Genomic DNA, 15135 nt, shown 5'->3' with positions numbered 1-15135 from the left:
GTGCTAGCGTCTAACGTCAGAATCTCCATAGCCTCTTTTGGGGAGAGGACTGAGACCAGCCCACGGACCAGCCAACAAGATACCACAGAACTAAAGCAATCAGAACCAGTATTTGTACTCACATCAGACAAAAGACAGTGCAAGCTCCTATTAAGTCCCTCATACCCATAATAAAACAGAAGCAGGAACTATTTTAAGGAGCTTTTATTTTTATTGAGAGGTCAGAGGTCATGGACAGTTATAAAATAGTCTGCAATTAATGTGAACTATAGACATTCAGAGTGCACAGCTGATTTTAATCTTATCAAAACATTAATTACTCTGTTAGCTCTGAGTCTCCACCAGTCTTCTGCTGAAATGGTAAAGTTAGAGAAAAGCATTATGATTAGCACTAAAAAAGAAAAGTGGGATGTATTTAAGTATTTCTATTTGCTTTGATTCTACAGAGGGGAGCTTCTCCAGTGTCAGGACTACGAGCCAGTCCCCCTCAGCTGACGTTTTGTTGACAACGCCATACTAAGCCATTTCTCCACCCTTCCACACCATGTGCCTGTCACGCCTTTCTAATCTCTTTAGCTCTCTAATGTCACAGCCACACCTCCGTCCACAACGCAGCAGGACATTTAACCTAAAAAGTGTGCAGTAGCACTACTACTGCATCACAAAGTAAATAATAAAAATAAGTCCAGTGGCAGAATTAAGTGCATAGTTATTGCATATGCTACAAATTATATTCGTTTTTCAAAGTATACCATGCATATAAACCAATATATATATATATATATATATATATATATATATATATATATATACTGTATTTTTTTAGTCAGCTTCATTATAACATGTTTATAAAGGTACAAGAAAATGGAAAATGAATATTTTGCCAGGTGTTAAAAATGTCCGCTTTAGCATTAGTACTTTTAGTATACGCAATGTGAAGTCATCGAGTGCCACAGTGCAATGTAGGTAAAATAAACAGGCAAAGTATCACAAAATTGTATCTCTTAGCTGGCCAATGGTTGAGGTGCATGACATCACTGTATGATTAATAGTACAACTCCAGCCAGGTGACTCTTAATGCATGACTCTGTGTCTCATGATTTCTGCCTCTCACTGCAGCCGAATTTTAAAAGAATGTCAAAGAAAGCATATACATAGTATGAACAAAAACAGAATTTTAATAGTTAATCGATCTGCCCTATATAGTAATTATTTGAATTACGTAACCGTGCCCCTCAGCCCCTCCCACCCCTTTCTCTCTCAGAGTACCACACGTACTTTAAGCTTGGCACACCGTGGCTTTGAATGTTTCCATTCACTGGGTGCTTGGTGACATAACTCACGTACTGTACTGCTGCATGCAAAGGCAGTGTCTCCCTTGCTCACAGACACAGCTGCAGGTTTTGGAACAATATGATGTTATGGGGCTTCACTCATAAAGCCTCAAAAGGCTAAGGACTAATTTACATAGAAACAAAAACAATCCCATTTATCCCATTCACCTATATTTTATGTAAACTAGTGCAGTAAGTTGCAAATTGCAATACTTGCTAGTCCTGAATCATCACATTTGCATTTCCACATTCATTCAGAATATGAAAACATTCATTTTGTGTTTCCTATTTGCATAAATCATGTAATTAAACTTACTGAAACTAAAGGATACATTTTTTTTTATTATTAATGAAGCAGCTAACAACAGATAGCAGAATAACCACATTGCAGTAGTAGCTGGATGTCACTGTGACCTAATCCAAAAACAGGCACCAAAGCAAAATTTCACAAAGAAATTGTCAAGTACTCATAAAACTCTCGACACCAAATACATGGTCTGTTTTTCATCTCTCCACAAGAAGAAGCCTTGCAAAAATACACTGCACAGATCCTGGAATCCATTCGTGACTGAAAATGTCCTTTAGGGCATTATTAGTTGGCTGTTAACCATGGTTGCTGGAGGACATCAAAGCATAATGTTGAATATGTCGTTTGACAAGGTTAACAGAAGAGAAACAACAATCAAAACCAAGCTAGTATAATAGGTTCTTTTTCATTCTTATCTGATAATGGTCTTTGATGACTATCACATGCAGCATGGAAGTAAATCAAAAACGTTTGACTTATTTCCAATAATAATCTCATTTGGCCTGTGCTCCTAGTGGAAAAAAATATATAATAAAAGCAGGGGATCCTCAAAAGCAATCTTCTGCCATTGCATCAAGTAGATTAACATATAGTGGGATCATAGGTATCGTCACATGGCCATTACCAACATCATGGTACATGGGATTTAGAGATATTTCGGTCTCAACCACCTGTCTGGCAAACCAAGACTTTGTGATACACCCATGCATAATCATTTGCGAAACCAAATGAACAGCAAATTCACATGTCACATGTATTCACATGAGTTTTCCAAAATCAGTTAAACTGTGCACATAAGCATTTTTAAGATACAAGTACCAACCAAAGAGGCACGTGCATTCACACACAGACACAATAATGCCGTACCCAGCTGACTACATGCCAATCTTGTTTCTGTAACACATGCAGTACAAGGCTCCAGCTGTTCACTTGTTCCACTTCCAGTTTTACCAATGTAACATCGTCTTCATTTCTCTATTTTGATCACACCCCCAGAACATTGTAGTCATTGCTGCTATTCTTGGCTCTCTGGCATGACACCTTACACACTCATCCCAACATAAACACCCCTCGAAAGGCACAACTGCAGTGTGAACACAGGAGAACAGTAGGTCTGCTTAGGACTCTGGTGTGATTCAAATTATACTGGAGAGCTTTCAGGATGTGACAGTGTTGTTGGCTTTTGTGGTCTAAAGCATGCCTTAAACTATCAGGGGACCTTTGTTCCATAAATAATCTTTTGTAATAGTATTTAATCTTTATTTATATTGACATTAATATAAACAAATGAAAACATAAAATAAAAATGTTATTGTCCTTGAATAGATAGCAATTAAATATCCACTTAATTACATATTAACCTTACAAACATCTTAAAGTAAATAGCTATAATTTTTCATACGCTTGTGAGCTCAAGCTTTTAGTCACTTGAGCCTTTAGAAAAAAGCCTTAATGTGTTCAAAGAAGACAGTAATACTTTCAAAAATATGGATCTATAAGTATGTGGACATACAAACACATTCTATACATGTTTCAAAAACCATAGTCGTTGATGAGATTTTGCCCCACCTTAACTGCTGCTAAGCTCAGGTTGTAATAAGACCAGGCAATGATTGTGGTAAATGTAACATGTTTATATATTTCATTTAATTAAAAGCGCTTTCTAAACAGTGCATAAAAATTAAAAACATTGAGTTAGACTAAGCATTTGATGAAAAAGGCAGAGGAAGAGAATTCATTACACTTTCAGTCAAAGTGCAAACTTGAAGGTCAAGACAGCATCTCTCTTCTATCTATAGTGTTTAATATATGAGCCCTCTTTTTCTGTTTCACACAGAGTAAAATAACAGCAGTATTACTCCAATGGAGCACGATTTCTTACAAGTCACTCTGCAACACAATGTCTCAGAAAGAGTCAGAGAACAGATCTCTAGAGCAGTCACATGTCTGGCTCCCATGAATCCCTTCGCTAACCTCTTCACTGTCACAATTTTCTGTCTTTCTCAGCACACACTCGATGGAACCAAAATTGTTGTGGTTGTCTGTCAGCTTTCTTTTGCGGATTGGCACACTTTGTTGGATTTTACTCGCAGGTGTAGGAGGAACAATTGCTTCATTGTCATAGCCACACTCTGACACGTCAATAAATCTTGCTTTACAGTTGATTGACATGCGGTTTAGAGCCTCTTCCTGCACCCTAAGGTGCTGCAGAGGATGTAAACTGTTTTTATGCTCGACTGGTTTCAAGAATTTTCTTTTGGGGGTAAGTTTGTGGCTGTGTCTGCTGGATGTAGTTCTCCACACAAAGTTTTCTTTGACAGATTCCATCTCACTCTGCAAAGCCTGGTCAGCATTACCACAGTTCAGTTTATGAACAGAATTGTTTTTACTCTCCATTTCATGTAAATTTGCATTAAAACTTTTTTGATTGACAGGCTGTGAACTGAATTCACCTGTCACGCTTTTGTACAAGTCAACACATGAGTATGATACGACGCCTAGTTTTACAATGGGTGTGGACTGAGAGGGAGGGACAAAGTCAAATCCTTTTGTGTCTTGTGGAATCAAACTCTCCCTGCATTTACTTTTTTTAAATTTCCCTTTATCTGGTGTTGATTGTGTCACATTCGCATTTTCATAAATCAGATGATGCTCATCTGCCTTGGAAAACTGTGAGCAAGCTTCCATGCCATCACCGACGGCTTCTGCATGCATGGTGAGCCTCTCCGTTTCAAGATTGATCGTGTCTGAGCTACCAAACAGATCTGCTGAACAGTTGTAGGCATCCCCCTCAAGCTGCTCTTCTTCCTCCTTTTGAAAAGACAGTGAACTAGCTGTGCCATCCACCTGATAACACCCATGGGAATAAATGTTTCTATCTTGACTCCTTTTGACAAACAGAAGAGGGTTCTTACATTCTTTGCTGGCTGAATCATGTGAGCCACATCCATTTGTTGCAGGGGTATTAGTGGCATCCAACAATGCTTGCAAATGCCTGTCTGTTATTTGTGCATTTCTTTGGGAAGATGTTTCACTTATTAAGCTGCTGTTTCCCAGGTTATTTCTTGCCTTTACTTCCTTCCAGTGAACATTCTGAACTTGTTTCGTATCTCTATCAGTGTCAAAATCTTTATTGGCTTCACATAAAAACTCTGTCAGACTTTCAGAGAAAGGCAAATCGTTCCAAGCCAATGAGCTTGATGAAAATGTTCTGGTGAGCTGTCCAGTAGAAAACTCCTTTTCTTTGGGGCTATTCTGACAATACTGGGACGGCCTTAACCAAGTCTTTAGGCTAAGGCTGTTTCCAGCTCCCTTCTCAGATGATGGACTCTCATAAAAACTGTGCTGCAATGAGAAAAAAGGAGCCAAGTCCTTTTCCACTTTTTGGTTTTCCTGGCAACCCCTCTGTGCAAGATATGGTGTTACACTTTTGTCAGCCTGACTTCTGTTTTCATCTCCACATTCCTGGGTACTGCAGCCTTCTTCCTGCTCTGCTGATGATGTAACCAGTCCAAGTGATTGCTGCCATGGAGCTGTGGGAGTAAGGGTGCAGTCTATGTAACGTGATCTAGGAAGGAAACAAAAGCTATTATCAATTATCATTTTTGCATGTAATGTAACAGCACCTCCACCCACATGCTTAGAAGTCAATATCAGTAGCTTATGAGAATATGTGTGGTTTTTACTTTGGCTTTCAGAGCCATTTATTGTTATTTTGTAGTCCCTACAAAGAAATAGTACATAGGAGTACATGACTCTCTAGTTAGTAGGGGTTTTTTGGACAGAAAATACAGAAGATTGTATCATTTCTTAATTTCATTACCTTTGAAGTGATCGGGGCAAAAGATGAGAGGCAGATAGTGTGGCATCACTAAAGCTGCTAGTTGGAGAATGATCATGAATGAGGAGCGGGGTTGTTGCTGGAAGACTGGAGATTCTGCTGGTATCAGCAGATACAAGTTCAGATTCAGAAGCTTTCTGAAGAAGAACCCGATAATAACTGACCACGGTGCATCCTCCCATTCCCGTTGCTTTGGGAAGAATCATCTGAGTAGCAACAAACTGTGCTGCATTTTTACTGCTGGAGCCACTTAGAACAGGTCCTCCAAACCAAAGCGCACTTTCTGCTTCCATCACCTAAACAACACAGATGATACCACAGACAGCTAAGCTCAAACAATGCAAAAATAAAGTAAGCATAATTAGAACACATTTTGGACATATATTGATCCTATTATTTTATTTTCTTTAATGGTGAACTGAGAAACTAAAATTGTGAAATGTGGAGAGACGTTTATTATTTAATTGTTGCATAGTTTGTCTTGCTTTTCATGTTTTTTTTAAATCATTTTATGTTCAAAGTAACAGCAGGAATAAAAAAATATGGACAATTGAGTTTGAGTTAATTTCTGCTGTTTTGTGTGACCAGGAAGTCACTGATTTCAAGTTATATAAAAAGAAAACAAAAAAACCTCCAAACAGCAATAGTGACTAAAATGTTGAATGCCTATTTTTAAGTCTTCATATGTATTTGAATAACTTTTGATCTTGCATGTCACATAATACTTTTACACACGTGATTTACGAATGTACCTTTATACCAAAAATGAAATGTCTGCCAATGAAACAGTCCTCGACTGCCTTCACCAGCAATGTGAGTCTTCTAGATTGTTCCACGGGTCTGTCCAAGTTTTCCACCAATCTATAAAAGACACAAAGCCCACACAGCTCTTCACTTAACCATCAGAGAAGATGTTATGCTCTTCACACGTTGTAGTCATTTGAAACTGACAAAAAACCACTAAAATCTGCACTTTAAAAAGAAGAGGTACAATACAAATAGCATGTATCCATATTATTAGGTACACCTGTTAAATTTAATACAATAGGACTGCCATTTCTTTCCTTCTTTTTGGGGGGGTTAATAGAAACTTGCCAAAAATTTTAAATTCTGGCATTTTTGTGGATGGTGGTCCTGGTGTTGTACTGAACTGCAAAGCACTCACTGGTGTTCTAATGTTTTCTCCACCCTCTTATATTCGGAGGGAGGTGTAGTAAACCCTAAGTGACAACAACCAGTACACCAACTCCATCACATACTATGACCTCAACTTATATGTATCCATGGCCTCTGCTTTATCCCAATATATACTCCTTCTAAACCTGGGAAAACATTTTAACAGTTATTCAGTCTTGATAATAGGAACTTGCATTGTGTTTTCTGTACTCACCTTTGTAATTCATTTGCATGAATGCCAAAGAATGGTTTCAAGCTGTTTCCAAATACTGTTATCCCGAATATACGTCCGTCCCGGGCCACCCTCAGTGAGAGACGGTACCTGTAATCCACCTGTTCTCTCAGGCACTTGTAACCACACTTGAAGCATCTGCATCTGTGGTGGGTACACAGAGACGATTGACCAGTATCCATATACTGTCAGGTAACGGAGGTAACATACATTGTATAAAAAAATATTCTAATTTTCTAAAAGAAATCCATTCACTTTTAACTGGACTGTATCTCACTTAGATACAGTCCTCTCAGCACAGTTTCTAAAGGGATTTTCACAATGCTACCGTTTCTCGGCTACAACTGAACCTTTGTGTTTACCTCGTAGTGTCCTGCTGGTCAACATCAATCCTGGAGAAACAGCATCTGCAACACGGATAAAACACACAGGGATCTTGCAGAGACAACACCGCACAATCCACCAGTGCCCGTCTATAAGACATTTCAGTCAACTGAGACACGCAGCTGCAGATAGCAGGCTAACCGCTAGTTAATTACCCACTTAATACATGACTGTTTATTTGATCTGTTTTTGTAACCGAAGGATTTGAGCACGAAAAACTATTACAAACGTTACGAAAAACATAGCAAAGCCCGCCAATATCTAACTTTAATGCCGTCATAGCAAACATGCCCTTTTGCTAACTGTACACAAAATGCTACTTCTTCGTGTCTTCATTTCCATGTTGTACGTGAGTCAGCTGGAGGATGCACCGCCACCTACTGTATAAGACGATCACATGAAACGACATTTCTTGATGAATCTACGATAATTTTAATAAAATAATGTTTTCAACTACTGCATGATATGTATTTTATTTAATTATAGATATATTAGTAAAACAAATCAAATTAATTTCTGTTAGATACATTTTTTGTCCTTTTGCCTATCATTTTCGTCTAAAATTGGAAAATTTGTCAGAGTGAAGTGTCTGTATTCATTTTTTTCTTCAAATCCAGTCATTTAAGACTTGTTTGGATAACGTGTAAACTGAAGTTATGTCCAGTATGATGATTCAGCAGTGTCTGAAAACAAACTCTACTGCTCACTTTTAACATCAAAAAGTTCAATGCACAGTGCCTAAAGGGACCAATAAGGGAGAAATTTCTGAGCATTTGTTTTGACAAATAAATGACAGTTTTTCATAAAATCCCATGATGCCACCTAGCCTTTGCATATTATGTCGCAATTGGATATGCATAATCCCCTTCACAAGAAAAATTACTGAACACTGTGTGACAGACCTGACCGGTTTCAGTGCTTGCATCATTTGTTACAAAGGCAGGAAATTGCCCAACATTTGCAACCATTGTCTTTTTCACAACCAGTAAGAGAAAACAACAACAAAGATTCTGAGCATAAGAGTTCCAAAATGAATAAATATTAATAACAAATAATGCAGTCAGACTATTTTTTTTCCTTCAATTATTTTATTTATTTCAAGGTACACACAGTATACAGTCAAACTCATCGTTCACCAGTCAAAATGAGTTTGCTACTTGTTTGCTACTCAAGTAAGTGAAGGTCTTACAGATATATTGCTCTTATACTTGGGTGGGTGACAAGAATATATTCACTACATTTGAAGACAGAAAAGCAGTACACGAAAGAACTATCAGCATTAACCTGGAGAATACAAACACGAGTCTGTGATCTAAATGTTTAAGGCCTTTTTGTCCAGACTGTGACTAGATGGATGGCTACAGGTGTTTGAAATCCTAATATAAATAATATAAGTAGTTGGAAACACTATAACATAGGAAACACAAATCATGAACCAGCTGTACATAGTAACATGATGCACTATGATGGCAATTATAACCATTGCTCTGCAGTTGAAATGCGGCTCTCAGTTTACCACAGAGGGGCTCTGATCAACACCCCTTTCCATGTGTGAGAATTTGCTACCTGCAACAATTCAGAGCAGAACCAACATAAAAGAAAAACACCTAAACAATGTAAATATGTCTAACACACATTATTCATTATACTCAACTGTATTTGAAATAAAAGTAAATAAAAGTGCTGTATATCTCAATCTGTTATTTAAGGTGCAGATGAGTGATAAAGCACATCATAAATAGACAAATCCCCAATGTCATAATAGAAAAAGGAATTATATAAAAAAAGACACAGATTTTGCTTTATTTTAATTTATAATTAAAAAAAAAAATACGCTAGGTTAATTCTCATGTCAGCTTGTGTTTGTTCAAGGCACTGGCTTCTAACTGGAGTTGGTCCACCAGATATTTTGACAGTGAATACCAACTGCTCCTTATGCTGATGAGTGAAAGGAAGGGAATGAATTGAAGGGGATCGATAAAGGATATCTTACCCTGCCTTATCCTATGTGAATGTGCCATAATAGATTTTCACTTTTTAAGTTAGTTACTAAACTACCCTGTGTGCAGAAGTTGGATGATAATTACTTTTGATTTACCTGCATTCTCTGATGAAGAAACCTCAACTTCTGGTTGAGACATTCAATTTCCTGATACAAACAAAAAGATAATGACCAGGTGTTTGATTTTTTAAAAACTCACTGTAATATTAACCCATTTAAACCCACTGGGAACAACTTTTGCTGCTCTAAGCCCCTACGACATTAAAAAATAATTAAACATATTGTGTGTAGGGGATGTCTAAGGAGTAAAATGCATGCACTTATTTTGCAGGGAAATTTTGGGGATTTAATGGGTTAAGAGATTTGATGAAGAGGCTAAAACTCTTCAATATGGTTCTGCATTTCTCAGTGCATTCACCGCTTTAAGAAAGTTTAAATACCTGGGTTAGTTTTTCATTACGCCTGAGTTTGACTTGAGGAAGAAGGTCTTCCAGTCTCTGTATCTATAATTAAAAATACAATCTAAAATCATTTACAGACAAGTAGCATCTGTTATTAAGTCGTTAATATATTCATTCGGAGATCAGTCTGTGGACTACTGCCAAACCACTAACTGTACTGTACTCTCATTAAAGAATACTTGCACTTACCCTTCTTTCAATAGTCTGTAGTCTTGTGTTCATAGTTTTATTGATCACAGTCATGGGGATGGTTCTCGGCTTGGGACACACTGAAGTAATATGAAACCAAACAGAAATCAAAAAGGTGCCTTTTTGTTCAGGACTATACATTGTAGTGATCTTTCTTTCTGTATCTTCTTTACTATTTGTAGAATAATTTAGCCATGATAAACTGATTCATGTTTAAGTGTTTCATGTGTTTCCCATCCAAAATAAAGGAAAACGAGTCCATTCACTGCTACTATTAAAGCTGCGGTTCCATTCACAGGATGTGGATGCTGACCAAGAGTAGTCTTTAGGATATTCCATTTGTGATACCTTCTAAAATTTCTGTCTGTTGTTTAAAAAACTGTCCCATGACAAGAAAATCTAATACTTTATATTATGTTCTATTTTTCTTTTACAGCAAATGAATCATTGCAAATACTTTTTCCAGAATAGAGGTGCTGGGACCCCTCCCAGCACCACATTTGATACAAGGTTTGTTCATAATTCCATTGCCTTTGTATATCCCATAAGCTAAGCTGATTGGCTGTAGTTATTCCATTAACAGGATTATGAAATGTAGAAACATTTACAGACTGTTAAAGATAAACACACTGATTACCATGCTGAAAGATCTTTGCAACCTCAAGCACGTAAGGTCTGTGAAGAAAAATATATAACTGCTTGATTATATATTTTCAGTATGCAGTGATTAAATGTAAAGACTTTTACATCACCAGACCACATACATGTGCTTGCTGTTAGCAGGGATGGAGCTGTTCAGAGGGATAAGATGGCCATGATGGTTCCTTATCTACACACAGAGGAAACTTATCAGCTTGTTGTGTTTTCAAGAGCTCCCACCAATTTTTTTTTTCATTAATCATTTTTGACACATGGACCCACTTCCACTAAACGTTTAGAGAAATGCCTGTATTTTACACATGTACCTTGAACACAACATTGGAGCAGTTCAGCCCAAAAGCACTGCTGACAATCTGAAAAGGTGATGTAATATAATATAATATAATGGGCAATATTTTAATGAGTAAACAACAAAAGAGCACATTCATGTTTTATACTTAATAATATTAACAATCAATGATTTAAAGTCAAAGTCAAAACAACAAAAACAAAACAAATCAATCCAAAAATACACATGATAAGAAAGAACAATTACATAATTACACATAAAAGATTAATCAAATCTCAACAAATGCTGTGAGGACTGTGATCATTTTAAATCTTTAAATTTAATGTCTGCTTTAAATGCATATTTGTGAGAATTAAATGTATAACTTTGGAGATTTTAAAGTTGATTGGCTGACTCAATGGATGGATGAATGCATACCTGTACAATGATGGTAACATCAGCAGCTGGGGGAATAGACACTTCTCGAAGAGTAGCCACTTTTTCATCTGCAGCAAAGTAAATGTAAGAGTCTACTTTTTACAATGTTACCATTACATAATTGCAAACAGTGCATTTATTAATGGTTAATCAATCATTCACTTATAATTTATAAAGATATAAGCCAAAACAGCCACCAATGCTGTGGAAAACATGCCAGTAGCTGGACATTTGGTTAGTATAGTTATAGGCACTTTGAGGCAACTGTTTTTGTGATTTGACGTTACATAATGGAATACTCTCCCTCTTCATATTCGCGCGTCAGATTCCATTCAGTCTTTTAAATCACGTTTAAAAACGTATTTGTTTGATCTGGCATTTAAGGCGAATTAGGGTAATTTACATCTGGCTCTGTATTTAGATTATGTAATTATCTTATTTTATATATTTGTAATTTATATTTCATTGTGATTTTATTTGTACTGCGATTTTAATGGAAAGCACTTTGGTGTACTTCGGTCTTAAAAATGTGCTATATAAATAAATTTTGATTGATTGATTGATTGATAAATAAAATTAAATTGAATTGGATTGAACTTAATTGAATGTTATCAGTGCATCAGATCTAAAAAGCAGTATATTTAGTATAATCTCTCTCAACACAGAAGTGCTTATTTATGTCTTATGGCCGTCATGAGAAAGCTGGATTTACATATACTGTGTTTGAATGCATGGTAGCACACTTCACATGAGTATCATGAAAAATCAAATTTACAATCCAAGTGAATGGACTTTATAGTTAACTAGAGACATTTGTTGTGTTTAGTATTTTCAGTTAACTGCAGATTGTTTAGATATACATTATGTGTAAGTGTTATGTAAATATATATATATATATATAGGCTATTAGGCACAAATGTTTTGGTGTGTTGTTTGTCCATGTTTGACATGGATTTTAAACACTCACATCTGAACACTTGATTGTTACAGTATTTCATTCATCTCTTATTAAAATTAACCGTTTAATATATTTGCTAAATACCCAATTGCATGATTCTAGTAATCCTATAATCAGATTTTTGTTCCCTCTTTGGTTCTTTTGAAGAAAAAAATAAAATAAAATAATTTTAGATGTGAGCTCGCGGTCTAATATAACAGTCACCAGCGAAATGCTCCTACCCTTTTGGGGGGTTATTTATGAGTACGTTATTGCCTGATAAAGCAAAAAATAATATATAAACTTTTTTTAAATGGATTTAACTTATATTATCTGGGGGAAAAAAAGAAAAAGAAAATATGAGCACACAATCCTCATTTTGACTTTAACGGGTTAAAGGGGCTGGTTGCCATGGACACAGACGCACAGACTGACATCAGTGAGTAATTAAAAAAAAATCACGGCTGACGAGAAGACGAGAAACTCACACAAACTCACGAACCTTTTTTGTCAAGCCGCCTCAGAGCGATCCAAATCTTTGATACCTGAGGTAATTTATCAAAACTGACGATAGACATTTTAGTCAGAGAGCAGAAGCAGCCGCAGCCAGCGAGTATAAAAAATAGATTATACATCCGGCAAGAGACCTTCAAAATAAGGCTTGAACTTCAGCCTTAATAAAGTACCATTCTAAATAAATAGAATGGTACTTTATTAAGGATAGCTTTGCAAATAAAAGAAAAACTGCTGTTCTTTAAGTGGTCACCACCCTAAGTTATTCAGAGAATGTAATGTATGGGTGCGGAAAATGCACACAGCTCTTCAATAATAGTATATCCTCTTAAGGAAATATAAACATGGCATTTCATTTTACATATACAGGTGGTTTAATTTAAAATAAAAAAAACCCACAACCTCTTTTTGGTTACTTTCAAACACCATATGCTTTATAAGGTCTGAGACGATGAAAAAATATAAATGTGACGTGTCATAATATTTAAGATACCGAAGATTTCTGAAAGAACACTGCTTAAAATGTGTATATATGAGAAGTACCAGTAATAATACTAACTGACAACCTACTGATAGACATCAGGAATCATCTTTCAAGTCTGTTTTAGACACAAACAGATGGACTGAACCAGAAGAGAACTTGAAGAACTTGAAACTCAGGATTGTCTCATATTTGTCAGTGTGAAATTATTAGCTGTCTTGAAGAGCACCAGCTTGTCTAGTTTCTTCATTAAACTTTCTAAAAAAAACTGTAGTTTTGTTTGTTGCGCCAAGCCGACATGTTAGTTGTACAATCCAGAGTCTAAGACAATTTCGTGTGAAAAAGAATCAGCTTGTCCAATGTTAGGAACACAACCGAGTCTTGAGATTTTATATCCATAGCTGGTGCAGGATTGGTTAGTGTTTTGAAAAACCTAAAGGGAAAAACGAAACTGTCTTCTTTGACAATGCACTTGCAAGACCAGACAGATTCCCTGCAATGTGTTGTAAGCCTGATTGTTCCGTGTTTAACAGACCATGTCTGCAATAGTTGATCGGTTAGTACGTCAGACTATTTTTTCTTTCTTTTGGCACCAAGCCACTTTATGTTTGAGGAGAAAATTGAAAGCTGTGAAACAAAACCTACAGGAAACCTAACAGGACAACTGAGAGAGAGAAAAAAATCAGACATTATTTAAGAAAGCCCTTTTAGGACATTCTTGTGTACATAATTCACCACAAAAAAGGCTTCAATATCATACAAAGACTTCATGTAAATTAATATATTCTGGATCTGAAAAGAAACTCAATGGTAAGAGAAAAGACTGTTTAAAGAGATGTTCTTGAGTAGGGCTGGGCGATATGGCCTAAAATCCATATCATGGTATAATTTGAAGCATGTGGGGTAACGATATATATCGTGATATATTCTTTTCTTCTGTATAACGTATTTTGCACACTGTAAGGCACACTTAAAATCCTTTAATTCTCTCAAAAATCAACAGTGTGCCTTATGTATGAATTCTGGTTGTGCTTACTGACCTCGAACCGATTTGATGTAGTACATGGCGTGCAGAAATCTGTCAAAAATGTTTTAGTACGACTTTGGTAAGCTATGAAGGCACCGCCTGATGGCTTGGCGGAGCGGTACGGCTGCCGTAGTCAGGAGCCTTGCGGAGTAATCTGGGTTCAAAACTCCGTTTGCTTCAGGTCCCAAAGTCAAAGGAACACTGCGGCATTACTGAGAGTTAAAAACTGTCTAAATTCTTTCATCTTTAATAAAATGATTAGCGTTGCTGCTTTACCAGGTGTAACAATTAAGTTTAACATTCAGGCATCCATGAAAACAGATTTAATAAATTCAACGGAGTTAGAAGTTAGCAGGAAATTAGTTCGCTAGTTTCCACCTAAACATGATATGCCATGTTCTGACTAAGAGATTTCTGAAAAAATTAAAACGTACAGCAGTGACTTTTGTAGGGTTACTGAAGTCGGACTAGCTGGTATATAATGATGTCCTACGTGATCACTAGCAAAACAGCTACGTTAGCATAACATTAGCACAGTGAAGCTGACGGATGAACGCTAACCTTTTTCCACATGATAAAAGTTAACGTGAGGGTTTCTGGTGGTTAGGGACAAATGCAATTAATAATAATAATAATAATAATAATAATAATAGATTTTATATATGAGCGCCTTTCAAGTCACCCAAGGACACTTTGCAATAGGATAAAACACTTAGTAAAACAATGGCAAAATAAGAACAATAAAACAAAAGCACAAGATAAAATTAACAAACAGTGGATTCACAGTGAATATGCAGATTTGAAAAGATGAGTTTTGAGTTGGGATTTAAACTGGGGGAGAGAACCAATGTTTCTTATTTCTGGGGGCAGAGAGTTCCACAGCCA

General features: G+C 36.4%; 2 protein-coding genes across 2 annotated transcripts; both read right to left on the bottom strand.

The window, feature by feature from the left end:
* Nucleotides 1–3203: 3203 nt before the first annotated feature.
* ddias (DNA damage-induced apoptosis suppressor) lies at nt 3204–7586 on the bottom strand. The gene is made up of 5 exons (XM_085353351.1): nt 7253–7586; nt 6873–7034; nt 6235–6343; nt 5465–5778; nt 3204–5209 (listed from the first exon to the last, which is right to left on the bottom strand). The coding sequence occupies exons 1-5, from the start codon at nt 7372–7374 to the stop codon at nt 3547–3549; spliced, it is 2370 nt and encodes a 789-aa protein (XP_085209477.1). The 5' UTR covers nt 7375–7586; the 3' UTR covers nt 3204–3546.
* A 1200-nt stretch (nt 7587–8786) lies between these two features.
* On the bottom strand, nt 8787–12807 carry LOC146639537 (uncharacterized). The gene is made up of 9 exons (XM_085353338.1): nt 12732–12807; nt 11293–11360; nt 10892–10939; nt 10691–10755; nt 10564–10601; nt 9927–10006; nt 9717–9779; nt 9373–9423; nt 8787–8840 (listed from the first exon to the last, which is right to left on the bottom strand). The coding sequence occupies exons 1-9, from the start codon at nt 12805–12807 to the stop codon at nt 8787–8789; spliced, it is 543 nt and encodes a 180-aa protein (XP_085209464.1).
* Between the last annotated feature and the right edge of the window lie 2328 nt (nt 12808–15135).

This window comes from Diplotaxodon limnothrissa, linkage group LG1 (genome assembly GCF_057381915.1).
Source record: "Diplotaxodon limnothrissa isolate DT_005_m linkage group LG1, D_limnothrissa_male_GT1.1, whole genome shotgun sequence".
NCBI classification, from domain to species: Eukaryota; Metazoa; Chordata; class Actinopteri; order Cichliformes; family Cichlidae; genus Diplotaxodon; species Diplotaxodon limnothrissa.
This window is presented reverse-complemented; position numbering and strand designations above follow the sequence as displayed.

Bases quoted from the DNA above. Each gene is read 5' to 3' on its own strand.
- ddias (XM_085353351.1), bottom strand. From the start codon at position 7,374: ATGTCTTATAGACGGGCACTGGTGGATTGTGCGGTGTTGTCTCTGCAA. The intron at 6,344-6,872 runs GTGAGTACAGAA...TGTCTTTTATAG, and splicing joins CATGCAAATGAATTACAAAG to ATTGGTGGAAAACTTGGACA. The intron at 5,210-5,464 runs GTAATGAAATTA...TTTCCTTCCTAG, and splicing joins TTGCCCCGATCACTTCAAAG to ATCACGTTACATAGACTGCA.
- LOC146639537 (XM_085353338.1), bottom strand. From the start codon at position 12,807: ATGTCTATCGTCAGTTTTGATAAATTACCTCAGGTATCAAAGATTTGG. The intron at 10,940-11,292 runs GTATGCATTCAT...TCACCTTTTCAG, and splicing joins ATGTTACCATCATTGTACAG to ATTGTCAGCAGTGCTTTTGG. The intron at 10,602-10,690 runs GTATGTGGTCTG...TTTTCTTCACAG, and splicing joins CCTGCTAACAGCAAGCACAT to ACCTTACGTGCTTGAGGTTG.